General features: G+C 34.5%; 1 protein-coding gene across 1 annotated transcript in view; it reads right to left on the bottom strand.

Moving 5' to 3' along the window:
• The window catches only part of NR3C2 (nuclear receptor subfamily 3 group C member 2), a 165,026-nt gene that overhangs the window by 55,911 nt on the left and 85,745 nt on the right, over window positions 1-23,370 (bottom strand). Inside the window, 1 exon segment of the mRNA XM_032223548.1 lies at window positions 18,708-18,847. Within this exon segment, the coding sequence (XP_032079439.1) occupies window positions 18,708-18,847 (140 nt within the window).

Below are 23,370 nucleotides of genomic sequence, written 5' to 3'. Positions count from 1 at the left end.
CAATGATATTTCTTAAGGTCAGGATCAGATTGTTACAAGAGCATCCTTTCTTGAATCCTGATTGTTCTTCACGCAGGTGTGTATCCACATGATGCTGCAATCTATTGAGCAACACAAGGCACAGAACTATTCCTGGAACTGATAGCAACATTATGCCTCTTCAGTTGTTAAAATCACTGAGGTTCCATTTCTTTGGTACTTTAATGATTACTCCCTACTCCAATCTTATGGGACACATTCCTGTCATCAACCACGAGCTCTTGCACCAAACTATCTCCACCATGTTGTAAGAGTTCTGCAGATAGCTAATCTAAGCAAGCTGGTTTGCTATTTTTTAACAACTGTATTGTGTCCTGAACTTCAGTAATTGTAATTGGTTCCATATTGACATCAAGTTCCACTGGTTGTGCAATGTTGTAAAAATTATACACTATTGATGGGCTAGGTTGGTTGAATATATCACTAAAATGTTCAACCTAATGTTTATCTCGTTCTTTTTTTTACTAAGTAGCATTTTCCCATATTTAACTTTAATTAGAAAGTTGCTGTTGGTTCTAATTCTTGTCAGTTCACAGTCAAGACAAAATAATGAAATGGAATATATATACAATAAATATTCACATTATATTAATAGCATAAAAATATAATGAGCCTTGAACTGAACAAGGCATCTATTGGCTAAATACATCTAGGGGTTCCACCACAAAACCGCGGTAGACAAAAGCACGCTCGACGAAAGCGCGTACGTGACGTCATCACAGCGCGATGAAAACATTGCGCTGTGAGCGGTAAATTTAAAATTAAAGCGAAAACCTTACCCTAACCCCCCCAATCCTAACCCTAAACCTAACTCTAACTCTAAACCTAACCCTTAACCTAACCCTAAACCTAACCCTAAACCTAACCCTTAACCTAACGCTAAACCTAACGCTAACCCTTAACCTAAAGCTAAACCTAACCCTAACGCTTAACGTAACCCTAAACCTAACCCTAACCCTTAACCTAACCCTAACCCTAACCCTAACCCTAACCCTAACCCTTACCTTTATGTGAATCGGCTTGCTTTAATTTTATTTTAATTTCAATTTAATTTATTTTTAATTTTTTTCGTCGCGCTGCTGATGACGTCAGGTACGCGCTTTCGTCGAGCGCGGTTTTGTCTACCGCAGTTTTGACGGGTCACGCATCTAGGTGAAGCCTTTGTGAAATGTTTATTGAAAGGACATTTTCTTCTAAGTTTTACAAAGTTTCCATCTTTTAAAACTATATAAATCACTATCTGCCAAATTAAGTCTTCCTTTAAAATGTCATATGGATATATCTGCTGACAAGATCTTTAAGAAGTTTCAGTTCTGTAGGGTAAATTTACATTTTGTTGATTGGAGAATATTCTAAGAATATTTTAACACATATTTTTAATATGTATCAAGTAATGATTTTTGACAGAAATATAGGATTAATTGACGTATACCCCAATGCCAATATTGAAAAAGTATTAGAATTAAATTAAACTTATAAATAATGAATATTTAACTACAGAATAATTAGAAGAAAAAATAAAACATTGTAATCATTAAATCCAGCATAGTTGCCCACTCTTTCTCTTTCAATTGAAGGGCATGAAAATAATATGAAATTCAAAAGGGGTAGATGCTTTATTATAGAATCACATATTGATTGAGTATAAAGGACATTATGTTTGTAAATTCAATATTGGGGGTGGGGACGCTGAAGAATCCAAAACAGTATGAACAACACAAGTAACTTCTTCTTGGTATACAATTCACCAAATTCGTGATAAACTTTAAAGACACAGACCAAAATATTGAAAGATACAGCTTCAAATATAATAGGAACCGTACTATTGGTACCTCCCAAAAAAGGGAGTATCATTTTTGTGTTCAATGCAATAAATGAACAAATTATACAGGTTTTGCTCTATTGTCATTTCAATTCATTTAGTGATGAAGTGCAGGAAATATTCAAATAGCCATTACAACTGCAATGTCTGCTTTGTAGCTGTAGTTGTTATCAATTATAAATCTGATATTCCACTATATTGACACCTCAATTTAATGGACCAATTGATAACTGGAGTGAAGACAAAAAAAGGAATATCTCTTAAATATCAAATTACATCATTTCCAGCAGTTTGCATCATTCCAAATTATGTAAGCAACACATTCACGCAACATGCATTATTTGGGAATAATATCATTATGCCAGTAATGTAAATATCCACAAATAACATACAATTACTATAAAATTAATATGAGCTTAAAGATTTAGCAATATATCGCTGATCACATAAAATAATCAGAATGTGCCTAATTTTTTCAGTCCTAATGTTTTGCCAATTATATGTATTAAATCATTGGGATAAGTTTCTAGTGGATACCCAGTTTTTTTTCTTGTTTTTTTTTTAAGATGCTATTTGGCTGAGGCATGCACACACACATATGTGCTTCTTTTTTTAATTGCAGGAAAATTACCTCCCAGATTTTTTGTTTGTTTATTTTTGCTTAGCGATAGAAGAATTCTGTAGAACCAAAGCCAGGCTCTATCTTCGCATCCATAAGCTTGTTTCATGCTTATAAATAAACATTAGTAACAGCTTCTTGGCTATATTAATTTCACATAACTTAACAATGGGTCTCCTTTCACATTTGAAATGGCTTTTTGAATTATTTGCCCGGAAGAATGAAATAATAATACGCTGTCGAAAATCAATGATAAGAAGCCAGCTGGGGGAACAGAAGCAGAAGCCTTTTGGTCTTTTAAGCATACTTGACCCATACAATTTTCGGTGGAGCAGCATCCCTGGCAGTCTAACTAAGCTAACTTAAATAATTCTGTTGTTGTACATACTCAGCTAATTCTGGACCTACCTTTTTTTTTTTTTTTGCTTATCCAATTGCTTATGAAATAAATTTTGCTGGCAGCTTTCAGGTCATCATCTCCATTCAAATCAGTGCTATTATACTGCCACACACTTGCAAGTTCTCTAATTACTAAAGTAGACAGGTAAGGAATAGATGGTTGGAAAGGTTATTTGAGCTGTGGTTCAGAAGCTCTGTGTTTTAAAGTAAGAGCAAAAGGTACATACCTGTATGTGAAATGCAAAGTCCTAGCTCTTGAAACATTGTTGAAATAATTTCTTTATGTTATTGAAAATACCTTTAATAAATTTATTAAAAAGGTTGCTGTATTACTGAGCAACTATAAAAGTTTTCCACACTGCATGTCTCAAGGATGGGAGCATGCTCTGTTGACTGCTGCATTTTAATCTTTAAAAAGTCTGTTTTATATACTAAAGAGTTTTCTTTTTTCTTCCCTCTTTTAACAGTTGCCAACTGCCCAGCAACAGCAGCCTATGTTTGCATTCACTATTTTAGGCTACATCACATGTCAATTATATAACCTTTTTTTACTGCTCTCAAACTGGTTAGAACAATCTGGGAAATAAATTAGTGCAGCCCCTAAAAACATTTTGCAATGCAAATTCAACAGCATGTTCAAATCCCAGCCATATTATAAAATATTGCATCTATATTCAGTTGTTTCACCTTGACTGGTTACTTATTGTTAGTGCAAACTAGACCTTGTGATAATTAACTTTTCCAATTCTGTTTAAACCTGAACAGTCTGATTATAAACTACTAAGTAATTGTAAACTAGTAAGTAATAAGCCACTTCTCATGGATTTACGTATGAAAATTGGATGAAATGTATCTGCGAATGATTGATCACAATATATGTGTGTGGTGCTGGGGAAAAAAAGAATTGTTGAGCTTTCAACACTTTATACTAGCATATTGGATGTAAGTGAAGGCAACAACTGGGGCAAGAACAAAAAAAATTACTTAAGAAAAGTACAAGTGTTGTTTTAAATATAAAAGAAAATAAAGTTACTATATTTAAATATAACTGATTTTCATTTTTACAAAATTTACACTTTTTTCTGTTCGTATAGTAGCCTTCCAAACACCAGCATTATTTCCACTCACTGGTACATGTAGCTACAAAATATAACAGGCAGCCTAAGCAAGCAATACTAGTTAACCGAATCTTAGGAATCCTTTGCTTCTATTTCATTCACATTAGATTCATTCAAAAACCTGTCAATTTATCTCCAGTTTATCAATCTATTGCAACAAAACTCATTTATTCCTACAAAGCACCAATACTTTCCTTCCTGTTTAAACACGAATGTTTGAATAGGCAGTCCTTATCACTGGATGATCCTAGATTGACAAAGTATAGTTTTGCAAACAAAAATAAATTCCTGCAGCTGTATCATCATTCCTCCTTAAAAGTTCTTTCCCCTAGAGTCATGATGGCGAACCTGTGGCACGCGTGCCACAGGTGGCATGTATAGCCCTCTCTGTCGGCAAGCGAGCCATTGCCTAGCTCAGCTCCAACATGCATGCATGCCTCTCACTGGTCAGCTGATTTTTGGGTCCTGGTGCGTATGAATGGGGGGTGGGGGATTGTGCATGCATGCGCAGGGAACTTCAGGGAGGCCTGCTCGGCCCAAAATGGGCTGAGGTACAGGAGGCTTCAGGGAGATCTACTAGGTCCAAAACAGGGAGCAGTGAGGGGTTGTGCGCATGCACAGAGGGTGGCATGCATTGCATTGTGTGTGTGGGCATATATGTGCCCTAGAGGGGAAAAAGATGGCATAGCTGCAAGCTGTAAAGTCTTTCAGTAAAATTCTGTGAAAGATGTGGAGACAATGGCGTAAGCTTTCTACTATTTGGCTTCTGATTCTTTCACCTCAAGAGATGAAAGTGGAGGTCCTCAGAGACAAGTCTTCTGGATGGCTTCCCAACATTATAGGTAGCTTGCCCACAGAAGCCTGGATGGCCTTCATACTATCCATTTTAGGAAAATGGCAAGTATGTTTTTATTTTGCTAATATTTTGGGTTCCAGTACTTATTGAACTGCCTGATTTTTATTTCCTATGTTTTTTTTAAAAAAATCTTGGGAATTGGCTCTGAAGTTTTATGTGGTCTATTCAATTTTATTTTTATTGTTGGTGATATGCCCAGAGTGATTGAAGGCAGATTACCTCTTGGAGATATATATGTCAAGGTTTCGACTAACGAATCCAAGCCAATCAGAACTCTAAGACCCGAATCTTCCTCAAACTTCTTTATTGGATACATCATATTGCCACGATCAATTGTAAAACCAACTCTAAATGTTCCCTGCAGTTTCAGTATAATTAAAAGAGTAAATGATCCCTTTCCCAAGTGTCACTGGTCACATTGTCCAATTAGGTTAGCATGGGCTTGAACTAAACCAGGGGTGGGTTGCTGCCGGCATTACTGCCAGTTTGGTGCGTGCATGCACATTTGCACATAAATAGGTCTGTACATGCAGAAAACGTTAACAAATTAAAAAATTGCAATGAAAATTGTTTTGCGCATGTGCAGAACCAAAAATTAAGATGGCGGCGCTGTAGGAGAACCAGTTCGGATTGTCAGTTCCAGGGACCCAGGCTGCCAAATCACTACCGGTTCGGCCGAACCAATCCAAACCGCTAGGAATCTACCACTGAACTAGACGTCCTCCAAGTCCATTCCAACTCTATTATTCTGTTCTAAATGTGATCTGTTAGCTGAAAGGAAGGCATTCTCTTTCTCATCATAATTAGGGCTTGGTACAGGTATTATTAGGTCAATTTAACAAGCATTATAAAAAGAGCAGTGCAAATTGTAGTGAGAAATTGATTATACTTCCTTCTGTGGATAGGGGCAATTTTCCTCTTTATAGGTATATTATCGAATCTTTCTTTCTTCTAGGACATTAGATCAAACAAGTTTAAAGGTTATCCTTGTTTTTAGATATTAATTAGACACGTTTCAAGGGACTTCCAAACAAACCTGCCCCGTGCAAACAGCATACCTAAGTCATATTAAATATCGGAAACTGTAAAGGTTCATTGCTTTAACTCCAACCAAGCAATTAAATAGAGTTGATAAGCCAAAAAAATTAAATGTAGATCAACTCTGGCTTTCATAACAACACAAAGTTATCTTGCAAAGTCAAGCATGGGAAGACACTAGTATGAACAAATTTCAGGTGGTGAAGGAATATGCATGAGACGAAACCAGATTCCAGTCTTATTGGAGATTTAGATACCTGTTGGGCTATTTGCAACAGAGTACATGGAAACGTGGATTGGACAGCTTCAACAGAACAAATGTCATAATAATAGCAAATTTGCGCCCTATCTAACAGATGGCTCATGACCTTAGTTCTAAATATTTCTGTTGCATCTGGGACATAATTATTGCCATCTCAGAGAATAGCATTTCAGAGTTTGTGGGCCCAGGTGGTGATGGCCCTTGTTGTGCTTGCCAGATTGCTGAGCCTTGTTGAGAAACACTGAGATATTTAAAAACTTTGATTGATTGGTACTAAAACTACTGATGACTGATAATTGAAGAAGATTTTAGTTTAATTGTACCTGTCAACCAGTCTTTCCTCTCTGTAACAGTGGGCAAGACTCTAAGACTCACTTGTATCATTGAGATATTAACACTCCATAAAATAAAGAAAAGAAATTGATTGGTCAGCACTGAGATACAACTTGTCAAACTTCTACTAATAATGAATATAAAGTTAAAATGAGAGAAGCAAGATGTATCCTTGTTTCATTCTTTGTCTGATAATTAAAACCTAAGAAGTAAGAAATTAAAACCTAAGAAATAATGTACTACTGAGATGATCATACAGCTAAAGACAAGATATTCAGAATTCTTGTCTACCTTGCATTAATTCATTACAAGCCCATGTTTGATTCATAAGAATTTCATCAAAATTCTCTTTTGAAATACATTTCAGAATGATTTTTTTCTTTATCAGTTTGAACAAGAAGGTAGGAAAAGGGTAAGATATTTTATCTGCAGAGCATACAACACAAATATCAGTTTATATTACAAACAGTTCATATTATAGCTTCTTGGATGAGAAGCTAAACGTCTTCTAAAAAAACCAGAGCTGAAGAAGCTTTGATGTAGTAGGTAACTATGTTTTCTCTTATGTGAACAAAGAACTGCATGTCTGTAGAGGCCACTGCTTCTACGGTGGATTTCTTTGGACACACGAAGCATTGAACCATACATATCCAATTCTCAAGTTCAAAAAGACTTTCAGAAAGCAAAGTAAAGGTAGCTACTATATGATCTTTTGTATGATTAAAGGCACGAAGCATTTTGATCTGAAAAGATTCCAAGACTCATTTCAAGTTAGAGAAATCATTTGTATCATTCACTTCATTATTTATACTAGAGTAGTTAATGTCTGATTTCTTACTACATTAACATACCAAAGAAATATAAACTGAGAAAGGCTGAACCATAACATTGTTGTCAATCACCTTGAACTGTGTTGGGAGGCATATAAATTGAATCAATCAATAAATGATAGATTTAATTATATTGCAATCAAAACATTACAAGCCTTCAGAATAACCATCTTTGAGATGGTTTTCAAGGATGTCCAGCTATCAAAGGCCCATCTTTCCAATACACAAAATTGGGAATCCTTCTGCATTGCATCCAGGCAACCTAAACCCCATCTCAAGTGCTACATTTGGCACCCACTCTCTCAGTGTTTAAACAAGCAGATACTGGTATACACATTTCTTTAGCCAGTCTTTTAATTGTTAAATGTAGTTAATACCAAAGTTATTGTTAATTAAATCTGTGTTTTTATATTTTATATGGTTTTGATATTTTTAAAAATGTCTCTTTAAATGTACCCAAGTCCCTTGTGTATTCTCTAAAATAGATAAGCGAGACATAATACCTAACTAAATAATCTTATTTTCTGATAATTGTGAATCTATACTGTTGGCTTCAATTACAGAAAACACTATTTGTCTTTGAAAGAGACACAAGTAGAGAATTATAGGCAAAGGGGATATGTAAATGTAATATCTTGCACGTAAATGAATCTCAATACATTCTGCAATATTGGACCTTGTGTCTGAACTTATTCTATTATAATATTTTGACCAATATTATATAAATCTGGGTGTGGTTCACTGTGAAGTTAAAAATAAATTTGTTACTAAAAATAATTCCATGGCAAGTAATATTAGATCTCATAAGAAATAGGGCAGCTAATAAAAATGGCTGCATTATAACATTAAGTAAAATGCATTCTGTTGTTACATTAAACATGTTGTCTAGATCAGGTTAGCCCAAAATTTAAAGCAAAGAAGAAACTTAGAAAACAAACTATAATGAAATATGGAAAATATTTCATTTGGGTGATCAGAATATAAATAAGCAGGAAAATAAAAAGTAATGTGATGTTTTAAAATATGAATATAGTAAATCCAACATTAAAAAATTTAAAAACATATAAAGGCATAATTTATGTTCCAAAAAAAATCAAATTATATATAATTGCTAGGAAAAAAGATAGAAAATAGGAAAAGTTTAGTAATAACACATTGCTCATACACATATAGAAGCAAGTTGTTGTTCACCAATAATTACATTACTTTAAATACTTGTCTGTAAATGCACTAAATTCACTACTTGAAGTGCAGGTGCAAATAGCTTCCAGAAATGCAAAGAATTTAAAATCTTTCATGTGTAAATAATGATTGCAAACTTCCACAGTTCAAAAACACCAGGGAATGTCAAGAAGCCTGGCACTCTTGATAAATCAGCCACGAACCGACACATAGACATTAGCAACATTTATAGACTATGCAAAAGAGACTATCACTCAGTCCAAAAAGACCCAAAGCACCTTTCCACTAGCTATCAGCACCCAGTTCAGCATAGATTACCTGAGTTAACATCACACCATCAATCAAGTAAACAATACCCCAATCAAGAAACTTAAGGAAGCCAAAAGCAAACAGCGCAACTGAAGAATCTCTAAGACCACTCCCACAAACTAACACTAATGATGTTACCTAGTTTGGGTAATGAAACATTTGCAAGAAAACAAGCAAGCTCTGAGAGATACCACTTGAGAAAAAAGAATTAATAACATCTGTACCTACATTCCTTTCATGAATAGCCAAAGTTTTCAGTACAGAAGTCATAGGACCTTCCAGATTTGATATGAGGCATGTGTTTGTTAGTGTGGGGCAACTAATAAGTTCAGTTAGATAAATAATCAGAGAAACCCATCAGTAAGTAAAAATGTAATCATTCAACACTGGATATACTCCATTAATATTAAACACAATGTATTCTTCTGTTATACGTACCTGTGTTTCCCCAAAAATAAGACAGGGTCTTATTTTCTTTTGACCCCTGAAATAAGCACTTGGCCTTATTTTCGGGGAGAGCTTATTATTTTTGAAGTGTAGGAGGAGACAAGCATGGTCACCTCATGGCGGCTGCTGTGTTGCAACATTTTCGAGGAGGGCTTATTTTGGGGGGAGGGCTTATTTTAGCACATGCACTCAAAAGCCTGATTGGGCTTATTATCTGGGGAGGTTTTATTTTCAGGAAAACAGGGTACTATAGTATTTTCAAATTAGAAAGGAACCAACATACGTATAAATAAACAGAAAATATAGTATTTTCTGCTTGTAAACTTAGTAAGATATAGCAACAGCATGACAAGCCACCCAGCCTCCTGCCGTGAGTGGTGGCATGGCACTTTGAACCACACAGTGTTATGCTGTGAACGGCGGCACCGGTGCAATGAGCCATGCAGCAACTGGCCACAAGTGGCCACAAAAGAAGTTGGACAGTGGCACAACAGGTGTTGGGGCATGGGAGACCTTGCTGTGGTGATCCAAAGGTAAGCAGGTAAGACCTGGTGCTTATTTTGGGGCCCATAAGAAAATAAACCAGGTCTTATTTTCTGGGAAACATGGTACTATATGTGAGTTTGCCCTTGAAGACCATTCAGAAACTTTAACTGGTACAAAATCCAGCAGCATATGCAATTCTGGAGGGAACATGGTTACTATGAGTTGCATTAACTACCTTTTTTTAAAGGTGTAATTCAAAGCGATGATTATCACTTCTAAAGTCTTGTATAATACAGGGCCAGATTATTTGTGGGACCACGTAATTCTTAGGTCATACAACATACTTGTTCCATGAAGTCAGATAGGTAGGCATCCTCCAGGCCTTATATACATAATATTGCCATCTGGTGGGATCTAGAAACCAAGTCTTTTCTATAGTGGCTATTCCTATTCCTATGGAATAGCCTCCCCCTGGATTTTTGGAAAGTCATTAAGACCTAGCTTATCCCTCAGGTTTTAGGCCAGCATTTTATAAATGTTTCAGATTTTTTAATTTTGTGTATTTTATTATTTTTATATTTGACTGTTAATTACCTATTGTTATGTGATATTATTTATGGCATTATGGGATATTACTATTATGGGTGACTACATAATTTGTTTAAAAAATGTAATCAGGTAAAAAATAGAACATAAAATAAATAAATGTATTATCTTCAAGCAAGATTCATGTTAACCACTTATTCCTGTAACTATATATCCACTATCAGCCATATTAGAAAATGGGGCTTAGCTGAAAACACTGGAGCATCACAAGATATACTTTGAGTAATTAAAATGGACAGATTTGGAGTTTTAAGGTGGAGTTTTAATGAATTTTAACTTGTATGTGTATTCTGAACAAAGATGTAATTAGGATTGATATTGAGTGATTGCTAGATGCAGTATAATGCCTTAAAGAAAATTAAAGAACAAGTTCCTAAAAGAAGCAGAAAAATCAAGAGTGAATACATAATTCCAAATCTGTATTTAATTGTGATGGATACTCTCACTTGTTTCACAAGAGAGACTGTAACACTTATTTTCACTGTTTCTGTGAAGTGTTAATTAACCCTTGCAAGGGTAGAATGATCAATATGTCCTTTGTAAACACAGTGGGGCACGAAATCAAATACATGCTTCTCATGCCTCTAAACAGACATTATTTAGCTTAGAACAGTACATTTAACCAGATTAATTGAATTTGATCTGTACCAGTCATCTGCCCCACCACACCCCCACCCCAATCTAGTATTATGGAAATAGCATTTCTGTCAATTTAGGAGACTTGCAAGTTAAGGTGACTTTCAGTGAAACATAAGTGATTCTTAATGCTAAGAACTGATAAAGGAAAAAGAAGTTAACAAAGAAAATTAGTTTTATAAAATTCTAGAAAGAATTGCAATTAGCTAACTGAAATAATTAATGAGTGTATAATATTATTTGGAAACTATAGAAACTATAGAAGCAGACAAACCAGCTTTGAAAACCACTCCTGTGGAAGAACATAAAAACAGTTTGACCAAGTATGGGTAATCTTTGCTTAACAACTATTTATTCAGCAACCATTCAAAATGACAATGGTGCCAAACAAATGGACTTATGACCTATACCCCAAAGTTATGGCTATTTGAGCTTCCCCGTGATCACATTCTAAAAATATGGGAGCTTGTCAGTCCGCCCACCCTTATGACTGACTGCAGAAATACTGTAATTAGCCCATATTTGCTTATCTCTCCCCTCATATCAGCCACCTAACCGGTTTGCCACCACATAAAAACTACCACAATGCTGAAGGCACCGGGCCAATTGCCACTCCACATACCTGGAGACTTTGACCAGTTATAGGACCAGCAGCCCGTGTAAATTGTTCCACTTATCTTTGTGTTTTTCTGTGCTGCTGGCAGGAATACCCAGTCAATGCAGGGCACCACCTTCCTGCATGCCATCGTGTAAGCAGAATGCTATTCTGCAAGCAGCACAATTATTGAAATCATTGGGAGGTCTCTTTTCAAATCACAGGTACTGCTGGGCCCCGTAGCCAATGAGGCCTCCCAGTCCTCTGTAGGTTTCTATGTGCTAGTGGCCCCTGTAGCCTACAATGGGTCTCCCAGGGCCTCTCCCCAACCCTCATAATCTGCTTGACAAACTCACAATCACTTAGTGGCAAAGCTGAGAATGCAGTTGTTGAGCAAAATGGTTACATAACATCTCACTTAATTAATACTTTGGTCAACAACTGAAGATTCCAGGCACAATTGTGAGCTGAGGATTACCTGTAAGGAGGATACAAGAGAACCTTTAAAAATAATTTTGGTTGGACAAAATGTCAGCTTTTAAGTTGCAATTTTTAAAAATTCCATTCATTGATTTCTAACAAGTTTTCATAAATTTGCCAGTATTTAAATTTATATAGCCATGAAAATATATAAAGTTATATAAAGTTATGAGCGGAGGTGGCGCAGTGGTTAAATGCAGCACTGCAGGCTACTTCAGTTGACTGCAGTTCTGCAGTTCGGCTGTTCAAATCTCACCGGCTCAGGGTTGACTCAGCCTTCCATTCTTCCGAGGTGGGTAAAATGAGGACTCGGATTGTTGTTGGGGGCAATATGCTGACTCTGTAAACCACTTAGAGAGGGCTGAAAGCCCTATGAAGCAATATATAAGTCTAACTGCTATTGCTATTGCTATTTATATCTGTTATGATGAAAGTGGAAGTCACTTCTTTGTATATTTCTTTTTTCCTTCTTTATTATACTCTTACTTTTTCATTCATACCTCTTTTTCTATTTTTTCGACTGTTTAGTCTTTCTTTCTCTTCTATTTCTTTAAATTTAGAGTGTATTATATGTCACTGTTATAATTAAATTTCTTAATAAAATAATAGCAGCTAGACAAACAGAAAGTCAGGTAAGCTATACGAAAGCAACAGCATGGGCATGTTTATTATTCTCTTAATGGAATATTGGTTTGCTCTCTTTTCTTTTTAAAGTTCACTTGTGTCTGAAACAATGAATACTGGTATTAGTTTTTGTCTGCATTGTTTTAAAATATAATATCAGAACAAATAGGCATCATCATTTTCAGTTTCAGCTAATATTACTAAGGATAGAATTAGGCCTTAGATGTCAAACAGCCTGATAAAAGTACCTTATTTCTTAACAGCTGTGATAAAAGAAACAAGAGAATTTCTGTTTTCATATAACAAATTATATTAAGGAGAAATATGTAGCACCAATATACAAAAACATTTCACTTGTTTAATGTTTATAGGTAGTCATCGACTTACAACCTCAACTGGGATCAGAATTTCATTCTATTCCATTCCTAAGGCAGTTAAATGAATTGGGCCTAATTGTGTTATCTTTTTTGTCGCGGTTTTTAAGCATATCACTGCAGCTGTTAAGTGAATCACCTAAATGTTAGTTCCAGTTCCTGCCTTTTGCTTTGCTTGTTGGAAACTGACTGGGAAAGTTGCAAATGGTGATCAATAATCTCTGTAAATTGTGACTGTCGTAAATAAATGTTGGTTGCCAAGTGCCTGAATTTTTATCATAGGGCTGTTGCAACCGTCATAGCTGTGAGGACTGTTGTAACTCATTTTTTCCAATGCTGTTGTAACTTTGAACAGTTACTAAACAAATGACTGTAAGTTGAGGTCTACCTTTACTGAATATATAAATTTTATGATGTACTAGTTCCAGTATACAACAGTATTTCACATACAGATCAAGGAATCATCCCTTTCTATGCAAAGCACATTATACCTAAACCAATTATTAAACCAATACTGTGTAAGATCAACTGGTAGTAGTAACATTGTAATGCTATTTGTCATCAAAATACTTTTGAAACACAGTATTTATGATCAAGAACCATCTACAGTCCAAACTATTCTTATCATAATTAACACACATAAGGTAAAGGTTTCCCACACACAAAGGTTCCGGTTCTAGGGATGGTGCTCATCTCTATTTCTAAGCCGAAGAGCCAGCGCTGTCCGAAGAATTCTCTGTGGTCATGTGGCCGGCATGACTAGTGCTGTTACCTTCCCACCAAGGTGGTCCCTATTTTTCTACTTACATTTTTTTTTTTTGCTTTCAAACTGCTAGGTTGGCAGAAGCTGGGACAAGTAACGGAAGCTCACTCCATTACGCAGCACTAGGGATTCAAACTGCTGAACTGCCGACCTTCTGATCGACAAGCTCAGCGTCTTAGCCCCTGAGCCGCCACGTCCCTCTAACACACATAAACAAGCATACAAATAAACTTAGCCTACGTAATTTCAACCAGGGTTCTAAGCATTTCCATAGCCTCAGGACAATAACAGCAGAAGCACCAGTCTGGTTGCAAGAATATCTGCCAGAAGAAATTCAGAGACCCATTTGCTTCTGAAGTGTGGCTGATTATTCTAACAAATCCCCTATCCTTGTTAATAAAGGAAGATAAAACAACTATGAATCTCTAGAAGAAATAAAATTATGATGTGTGAATCAAACAAATGTTACTCTCCATTCCTCTTTACCTGATGTTGTTATTACATCTCAATAAAAATATGAAGTACCAAGTATGAGTCTATCACAACTGAAAGACTGAAAAACATACTAAGAAATTCAGGAAGAGGAAAGAAATGAAACTTTCCTCTTTTAGTAAAGGCTTAACAAAACAATTTGTTTGCTTTTTTAAAAAAATATATAATACATCTACTTATATATTTGACAAATTTCTGGGCTACCCAACTCTAATAAAACTGGTTAACTTATCATATAAAACAGCAAAGAAAAATGAAATGAAATTCCAAACACACTGTGATCCTTGGAATCAACAGCCATGTTTATGTATTTGAAACTACTGGTCATGTTTTTAAAAATAGAAGGGATCCAGAACACTATTACCAACAAGAAACATTTCAATTCTGATGGTCATAATGTTCAAAATAAAGTTAACATGTTCATACAGTATACTAAATCCACTCAAATTAAGGAAAGTTGGATTAGCAAGATTTTTAAAAAACAGCCTTCACCAGATACAACTATGCTTAGAATATCTGCAATTAAAATTAATAGATCTTTTCAATACAATGAACCACATTTTAGTCAACTCTGTATTCACTACTGTAAATTTTCCAACATTTCCAGAATATATTAAAACAGGTTGCTATGATAAATGGTGAATAGTCTATGTGTGTGTTTGAAAGACTGCATCTAAAAACAGATTCTATGATAATACTAGAAAGCCAAATAAATAAATATTGAATTCCAAGGGGATACTGGCCTTGAAAAGTGAATTAAAGAAACTGCAGACTTTAATGGAAAAATACTAGTTCCATTAGTGCTGAAATAAAAGGAGAATATAAAGAAGTATAATATAAAAGACTGTGTTAATAAATGATTCAGATAAAAATAATACATTACAGAAAGCAGCAGGTAAGGATAATTTAAATCAACCTTCTTTTAAATCCGTCTTTTAAGAAATAGAAGAAAAATACCATTAGTAAGTTTTTAATATTACTTCTATCCAATTTTTACATAGAGCATTCTAAAATATAATGTGTAACATTGATTAATTATGTGCTATCAAATCCATATTTCCCAGGACTTCTCAAGAGAGCAGGAATTTTTTGCAAAATACATCAAAAATATGTTATTTTCAGCTTGGATAATTGTACCTCAACTAAGAGCATTGATTTGTTGAATCATTGATTTGTTTATTTCCTTGATTAGTCAAGGTGTCCTCAGGAGTCTAGTCCAGCATCAAAGTTCAAAAACATCAATATTCTTTCTGTCTTGCTACTTCAAAGTTCCTTTTTTTTGCTTTCATAAATTGTCACAGGGAAAACCATTGCCCCACCCTGTTTTGATCTTTGTAGATAAGAAGATAGCATGATATTTAAAAAGTGTCACCTACAAATTGCTAATATGCAGCATATTACAACACTGAAATTTATTTTCAATTTTGATACATGAACACTACTTCCTTTGGAAGCATTTGGATGCCACACCATGAAGAGTAGCAAGGCATTAACCTTTCACATAAAACCAATTATGACATTAAAATATTTATACTTTTTTTAAGTAAAAATAATGTTTGGTTTTGAAATAAATTTTAGCATTAAAATAAACAGTTATTCTAGAAGAGGGGTGACAAACTCTATTTCATTGAGGGCCGTATAAGGGTTGTGTTTGACCTTGGGGTGGGGTGGGGGGCATGTCCAGGGTGGGTGTGGCCATCTTGATATCACTTGTGTCAGGGGCATGAGTGGTCTGACTGCTCTGCCAGCCAAAAATGGACTCTCGATCTCCATTTTTGGCTGGGACAACCTCCTGCAGCCCTTTGCCAGAGAAAACAAAGCTTGGGAGAGCTGCAAGTGGCCCTCGGGAGTTCCATTTTCAGGTGGAATGGCCTCTTGCAACCCTCTGCCAGCAAAAACAGTTTGGGATCTAAGCACCCAGCGGGCTGGATCCAGTCCAGGAGCCTTGAATTTGACACCCCTTCTCTAGAAAGTTCTAATCTGGCATATGTATGTAAGATCAGCTGTGACAACATTGAAATCCTGACTTGCAATTTTGACTACTCAGAATTGGAAATAATATCTAGATGTGACTAGTTTTGGAGAAGAAGCTATGCTATCACAAAATGTATTTGGTTGTGTTTGTATGTTCTCCAAATTCAATCACTGTTACATTTAGTCATGATTTATAGTTTAACACATTGAATGAGATCATCCAATTGTGCTTTATTCAGTATGATTTGTTGAATTTCTTCATAGCTAAATATGTTTTATCGTTCAGTACCATCACAGGGAATCATCTTTTTCTTCCAAAAGACAAACCAATAGCAAAACTTGATATATTTTAATTATAAATAAAGACAGCTAATGATTTTTTAAAAAAAAAATTAAATATTTAAGTATGAAATTGCAATCTCAAGTAGATTTATTTTAAATGGGAAATGCTGAACTATCTTGTGAGTAAATATCTATAAGAACAGAACACAATCCACAGTAATTATATACAAAATTAAGGTTATATATTCACTTATCCCATCTCAATTAACAATATACTTCAAAACAGTAGCATAGTTTATTTCTCTCATGAGTAGCTAAATATTCATAGCTCCCAATATTGATCTTTTACATAACATGAAACAGATGATTTGCACTGCATAATCTTAGAGAAACTTATCAACACTTTTACAGGTAAGTTGGTTCCTTAATTATATTTCTGAATATAGCTCATGGTCTTAATTTTTTTACTCGCTGCAAAAAGTAGAAGCTAATTGCCATTACGCTGCAGGAGCAATATGATTGCCAAACTATCAAATTTGGTCAAAATACATGGAAGCATTTTGTGGCTTACATCTGAAAGTATCTCCAGATGTATAAAAAACATTATCAAGTTGCAAAAATGCTGGGTGTTTATACAAACCACCTTAATTATCCCTTAAAATATTAGCAACAGACAAATATGTTTCCACATGCTTTGATGCAGTGTTTTTCCAGTCCCACTGACACATTATCAACCAAACTTCTATATACAATTCAGGTAATCCAATATTAATCACAGCTTTTCTTATTAGTACTAAAAGACCAGTAGTCAGATGAAGTTGTCACAACAATTTTATATTAAACTTTGAGTTTGTAATTCATTTATAATTTTGATTAAAATATTCCATCAGAGATCTTCATTAATCTCTGAGGATTGCAGTCCATCTACCTAGATGAGGCTCTTTGCTTTATAGAGACATGTCGCTTTGTCTCAATGGGGGGGAAGTATTGACATGGAGGGCAATTATTTCACTTTTATAAACATCAAAGGAAAGTAAATTCGCATGGATCAGTTACTATGTTTTGATAGAACTGACTTCTGCACTAAACACCACTTTACTCAAGTTATGTTTTATCATTTTATCCCCACTTCCCATGCAATCCCAATGGAAAAAATAGAAAACATTTACATTAGAAAAACAAGAAACAGAGTTTTTAAAAACCAAATTAGGTTATATATTCTCCCCTATACCCATGAATTTCTAGATTTCCATAGGTAAGCACAGTTAAATAACGTAACTAACTATAATCTAACGCAGGCATCTCCAACTTTAGCAATTTTAAGACTTGTGGACTTCAACTCCCAGCAAAGCTGGCTGAGGAATTTTGGGAGTTGATGTTCACAAATCTTAAAGTTGTCAAGGTTGGAGACCCCTGATTAATGGATAAGTCTAGAAAAAGGAAAGCTCCTTATGTTGATGGAAAACAGGAACACAACTGGGAATGACAGGAAAATTGTTGAAATAAAGACACTGTCAAGTGAAGAAAGGGCAACTGAAGTGAAAAGGCAAGTTTAATACAGAATTCAACAAATCATTTTCTGACAGAAATATTGTTTACTTGAATGCTTTACTGCATGCAGCCTATTTCAGTCACCTGAATTCCAGATTGCCTTTATGGAAACTTCACTCCTCTCTAAACTAATCAACTTCTTTTTAAAACAGGAATGTAAATGCTTAAAAGGGTGGCTCATAGCTGTATAACTGTCATGCCTAAATTAGCTTTCAACTATATTTGTTATTATTTATGTATTTCAGAAGAACAGTTGGATGCATCATCTGCTTGTCTTTATACAGAATTTCATAAACTACATAGCTTATGAAAGGTTTGGACATGTTTATTTGTAGCTGTAGAGAATTTTTGCTTTAGATCTGGCAGAAGACATAAATCAGATTTCAAATAACTAGAATTGTGAAGGCAAAATAAAATGATCAGCTTAACAACATCAACAGACTATAATCAGGTATTCTCTGGTAAGGATGCATGCATTACTTGAATAATTTTTGAACAATAAATTTAACATATTTTAAAGTTAAAGGCAATGAGAATCTATATAACTATATCAGAAAAAATATAAAATGGGGACCCACATGAGGATTTACCTTCCACTGCTCTCTTAAAGAAGACTTTGCAACTGCCACATGTCACTACTCCATAATGGCATCCGGATGCTTCATCTCCACACACCAAACACACTTTAGAAGGTCTTGAAGATCCAGTTGAAACATTTCTCAATGATGAACTAGGGAGAAATATAATAGGGCTCATTAATATAAAATTCCCTTGATACAAATTCCATGTTGTTATTCAATTTCTAATCCCATAATTTTGAGGCTTTACCTCAACATTTTTTTTAAAAAAAATTAAAGACCTTCATTTCTTTTAGTAATATGTGTGTAACTTGGTTGTTCTTTATAGTACTTGATATATTTAATTTTGTGGTTTAAAATACTCACTGACACTCAACAGTGTGAAATTTTTTATCTACCAACCTTCCCTTAGAACCTAGGTTTATTTGATCGTATTACCAAGGCAAAAATAGTAATCTATCAAAAATGCATTTACCATTTTATAGTAGGCTATTCATTAAGAAAAATATAACACAAAAACCAGGGAAATATTTTTTTAAAGAGCAAACATATTTAATTATCCAGTAGATCCCAAGATTTTGGGAGGTTGCTTTTGGCATTTATCAGAATAGACTGAAATGGATATTATTTCAGAGTAGAACATTTTAAGGATTGCTGAACAAAGGTTTTTTTTTTAAAGAATATCCATTACTCTTAGGCCCAATTAAAAATCTATAAGTAGACCCATAACATTTTATCTTCATATATTCTCCAGATATATTCTTATTTTTTCAGTTTTTCTCCATTGTCTTAAGAAATTAAATTGTTGCAATTTCCTTAATGTCAGTAATAGGAATTTTATTATTTCTTACCAATACCCTGGCATCCTTAATATATAGGTTGAAATATTTTTTAAAAACCCACATCTGCTGAAAAGTCAAATCATTTTAATACTGTATATAACCCAATGATTCAGCATATTAAAAAAAATCTTTGTCCTAAGGGGAAAATGAGAATTTATTTAAGGAGGCATAGATCAATAAAAGTGTCACGTTTATTTTCTTATTTTCTGAGAGCTTAAAAGTAGCACAAATAAATATTTATTTACTTTATGAACTACTTTGAAAGAAAGATAATGACAGGCTAAACTACTATTGGTTGGGTTCACACATAGTAATACAGTTATGATTCATATCACAATACCTAAGTTCAAATAACATGTATATTCCAAATCTATTCTGTCCTATCAGGAGGCTGCTGCCAAATAAGTCACCTTGTGAGCCTTTTAATGCTCTCAATTCTTATCCCAGGGCAGCAGTTCTACCCTATACTGTCTATTACAGAATGCAAGACAAAAAGGCAAAGTATATTAGGAAAGACCTTGAAGAGCTAGTAAATAGATCTTTCTTTCATTCTTTTTTAAAATTTATTATTGAAAATGTTAAATACAATAGAATTTAATTTAGGAATGCAAATTAAATTCAGAAAAAGAAAAGTGATAGAATAAAAAGTGCAAAGTAAAAATAGAAAAGTCTTTATTATATTAAAAAAAAAAAAAAACTTTATCCCTTATAAAGTTACAACAAATATCTCTTTTTTCCCATAGCCCAGTTCTTTGACAGGTAAAAACATGCATCATCAACTTTTTAGTCCTGGGGTGCAAAAAAATCCATAGTTATCACCAGAGCTTTATTTTAATTTTGATCAAACAAGCCAACTTCATATTCTTCTTTTGCTTCTAAATATTCTTTAATTCATGTTGACATTGTCTCACTAAAATTGGGGTGGGCATGGCCAGTGCATGATGCATCCAGGCCGCGGACCACAAGTTTGACACCCCTGGTCTAGGATAATGTCCATGCCTTTAATTTCCAAGCTTTACTCATGGGTTGGTGTGTTTTTTTGGTGATCCAGAAGAAAGTGCTTAAAGGGTGATTCTCTTGCCTCTTCTCTATTTCTGAAATGCACTTTTTTCTTTATTATTTTTATTTCCAGTTTTAATAGCATTTCTGTTTTGTAATCCACATTTTTTTAAAATGCAATATTTTTGATTCTGCTATTTTTGTAACAAGTAAAATTTGTTTCACATGTCACTCCTTTATTAATATTTTTTAATATTTTTAAACAACATATAGAATCATTATTTGCTTTTGCTGCTAATAATTTCTCTGAAGATTTATTTAATATTTCAAATGCTTTAATATTTTGTTTAATATTTCAAAATGTTATAATATAGTGTGTCATTTTGTAAATACTAATCACAAAGGCAAGGGAGATTTTTTTAACTTTTTTGCTTGGACTTTATCTTCTTCAAAATCTGTATCCAATTTAAATCATAAGGTCTCTTATCTCTGCTATGACTTGCAATAGTCAAAATAATTCTAGTTCTTATAAAAGGCTGCTTATTTTATATAACTAATTCCAAAATCTTATTGTAAAAGTTTCAACATTTATGTCTAAGCTCTTAATTCATTTATAACTTTCTTAATTCAAAACTTTATTTAGCTTTTTGCCATTTATTTCAAATTCTTTAACTTCTTATAAATATACTTCATTTTTCTTTTGTTTCTGAATAAAATTATAGTCTCCAGTAATTTTTTAGTAATTTGTAACTTTGTAGTAATTTAGTAATCTCCAGTAATTTTGTAGTAAATAGTCTCCAGTAATTGCAATTTAAAAGACTTTTAATAGCCTTAAAATATTTAAATAAGCAATTTTTCAATATGATTAGAAGTAAAGTTAGCAAACTTAGTGTCCCTTAATGTCCCAGAGATAGTTATGAACTTGATGATTAATACTTTTGTTAACTGCTTTCCTGCAGTATCCTCAAGAGAAGCCACCATCTGAGCCACATATTGGCAATCTCCTGTTCTGTCCTTATAAATATCAAAAAACAGGTCTACTCATCAGTGGTTATTACCCACAGATTCCTTTAGCTCACCATGCTTCCACTGGAAATTTCCCCCTTCTTTCATTCTTATAGAATCTGCTTTTACCCTCATTTCTAAGACTCAACCTTTCCAGTAATACTTAAAGCTACAGCTAAAAAGAAGGGTGTCCAAGCACATTTGAATCAGGCTAGTTAATTTGTTTTCCTTAATGTTGAGCTTTCAAAAGCTCAACAGCTATCTCTGATTTGAATCGTGGTCCTAATAACATTTTTCCTCTTTCCACAAAAAACAATCCTAGGATTGAATTATGTTGGAGTAAAAAACAACAACATAGCATAAATAATTGGAGGGCAGAGAAAGAACTGAAGTGTTTCAAACAAAGCTTTTGGAAGTGACTATGATCTGGGAGTCTTTAAATGCATTTCCGTTTTCCTAAAACTACAGAACTTTTATCTCACAGACACGAATCACTTACATAAGGCGAAATACATATTTCCCTTTCTCCATTGAGCAGAAGTAGAAGATGGAAGAGCATGATTGGAGTTAGGAGAACATCAAACTGGGTAACGAGATGAAAAGAAATAGACAGATGCAGGAAAAGGGGAGGGGAGGAATTAGGCCTTATAAAATAGGTTTGGATTCAACTACCGTAGTCATTTCAACAGCTATCTATTCCCATTTCTTTCTTTTTCTTTTTAAGAATATTACATTCATGTAAGCCAAGGTTAGAAGTACTCCAATTAATAGGTGTTATTGAAAGAAAATGTTAATTGTCTTTGGGAAAGAATAAGGATATCTTTAACCTGTCACTGATGTGTTCACAACAGAACATTAAAACATAAGCAAGAGTTTAGAATCACAAGGAATGAGCTTAGACAATAAGTCACAACTAAACTAAACAGAAACCTTTTGTAGCTTACTGTGGTCTATTAAGATGAAGCAACTCACTGTTACCATCCCCAGGTTATATCACTGAAAGAATTCACATATTATATTAAATTATGGGATAGGCTGCTTGGTTCTGGCACAGTGTAGTTTGCTGAGTCTGTTCTTATGATTTGCAAATCACTGCTCATGGTTTAGTTCAGGGATGTCAAACTCAAGGCGTGTGGGGCCCGGATCGGCTCATGGGGTGCTTAGATCTGGTCCACAGGGCCGCCCTGGAAACAGCAAAGGACCAACGTGCAGTGCCTCTGCCAAGGAAAATGGAGCTTGCCTTGGGAGGGCCACTCTGTTTTTGCTGACAGAGGGTTGGAGGAGGCCAACACAGCCAAAAATGGAACTTGGGGGCCCGTTTTCGCTGGTAGAGCACTTGGGCCAGCATAGCCCCCCCCCCAAAAAAATGAGTGATATTGAACTGGCCACACACACCCTGGCCACACCCTCACATCATAATCCTGATGCTGCCCTCAATGAAATTGACTTTGACATCCCTAGTTTGGTTAGTATAACATATGTATCTATTCAAATGTGTCTTATCTAACAAACCATAATAAACCAAACCAGGACTTATCTATGAGATATATATAACATCAACAGCTACTAACAAATGGCAAGATCACTACAGATCTATTCAGCATAGTAAGCTAATTACTTCTTCTATTTATATTACATTAAGTCAGGAAAGACATAATTAGTAAATATGTGGTAATGAGTATTAACTGAGGTAGTGGGGAAGCAAATTTTCAGCTAATCATTGAATGACAAATGAAATGCTTCAGTTTGTGACTTTTGATTCTAGGCTTCCTGAAATATAGGAATTTTGCTATATGCTGCAAGTTGGCTTAATAATAAGCAGGATCTCT

Source organism: Thamnophis elegans, chromosome 9 (genome assembly GCF_009769535.1).
Source record: "Thamnophis elegans isolate rThaEle1 chromosome 9, rThaEle1.pri, whole genome shotgun sequence".
NCBI lineage: Eukaryota > Metazoa > Chordata > Lepidosauria > Squamata > Colubridae > Thamnophis > Thamnophis elegans.
This window is presented reverse-complemented; position numbering and strand designations above follow the sequence as displayed.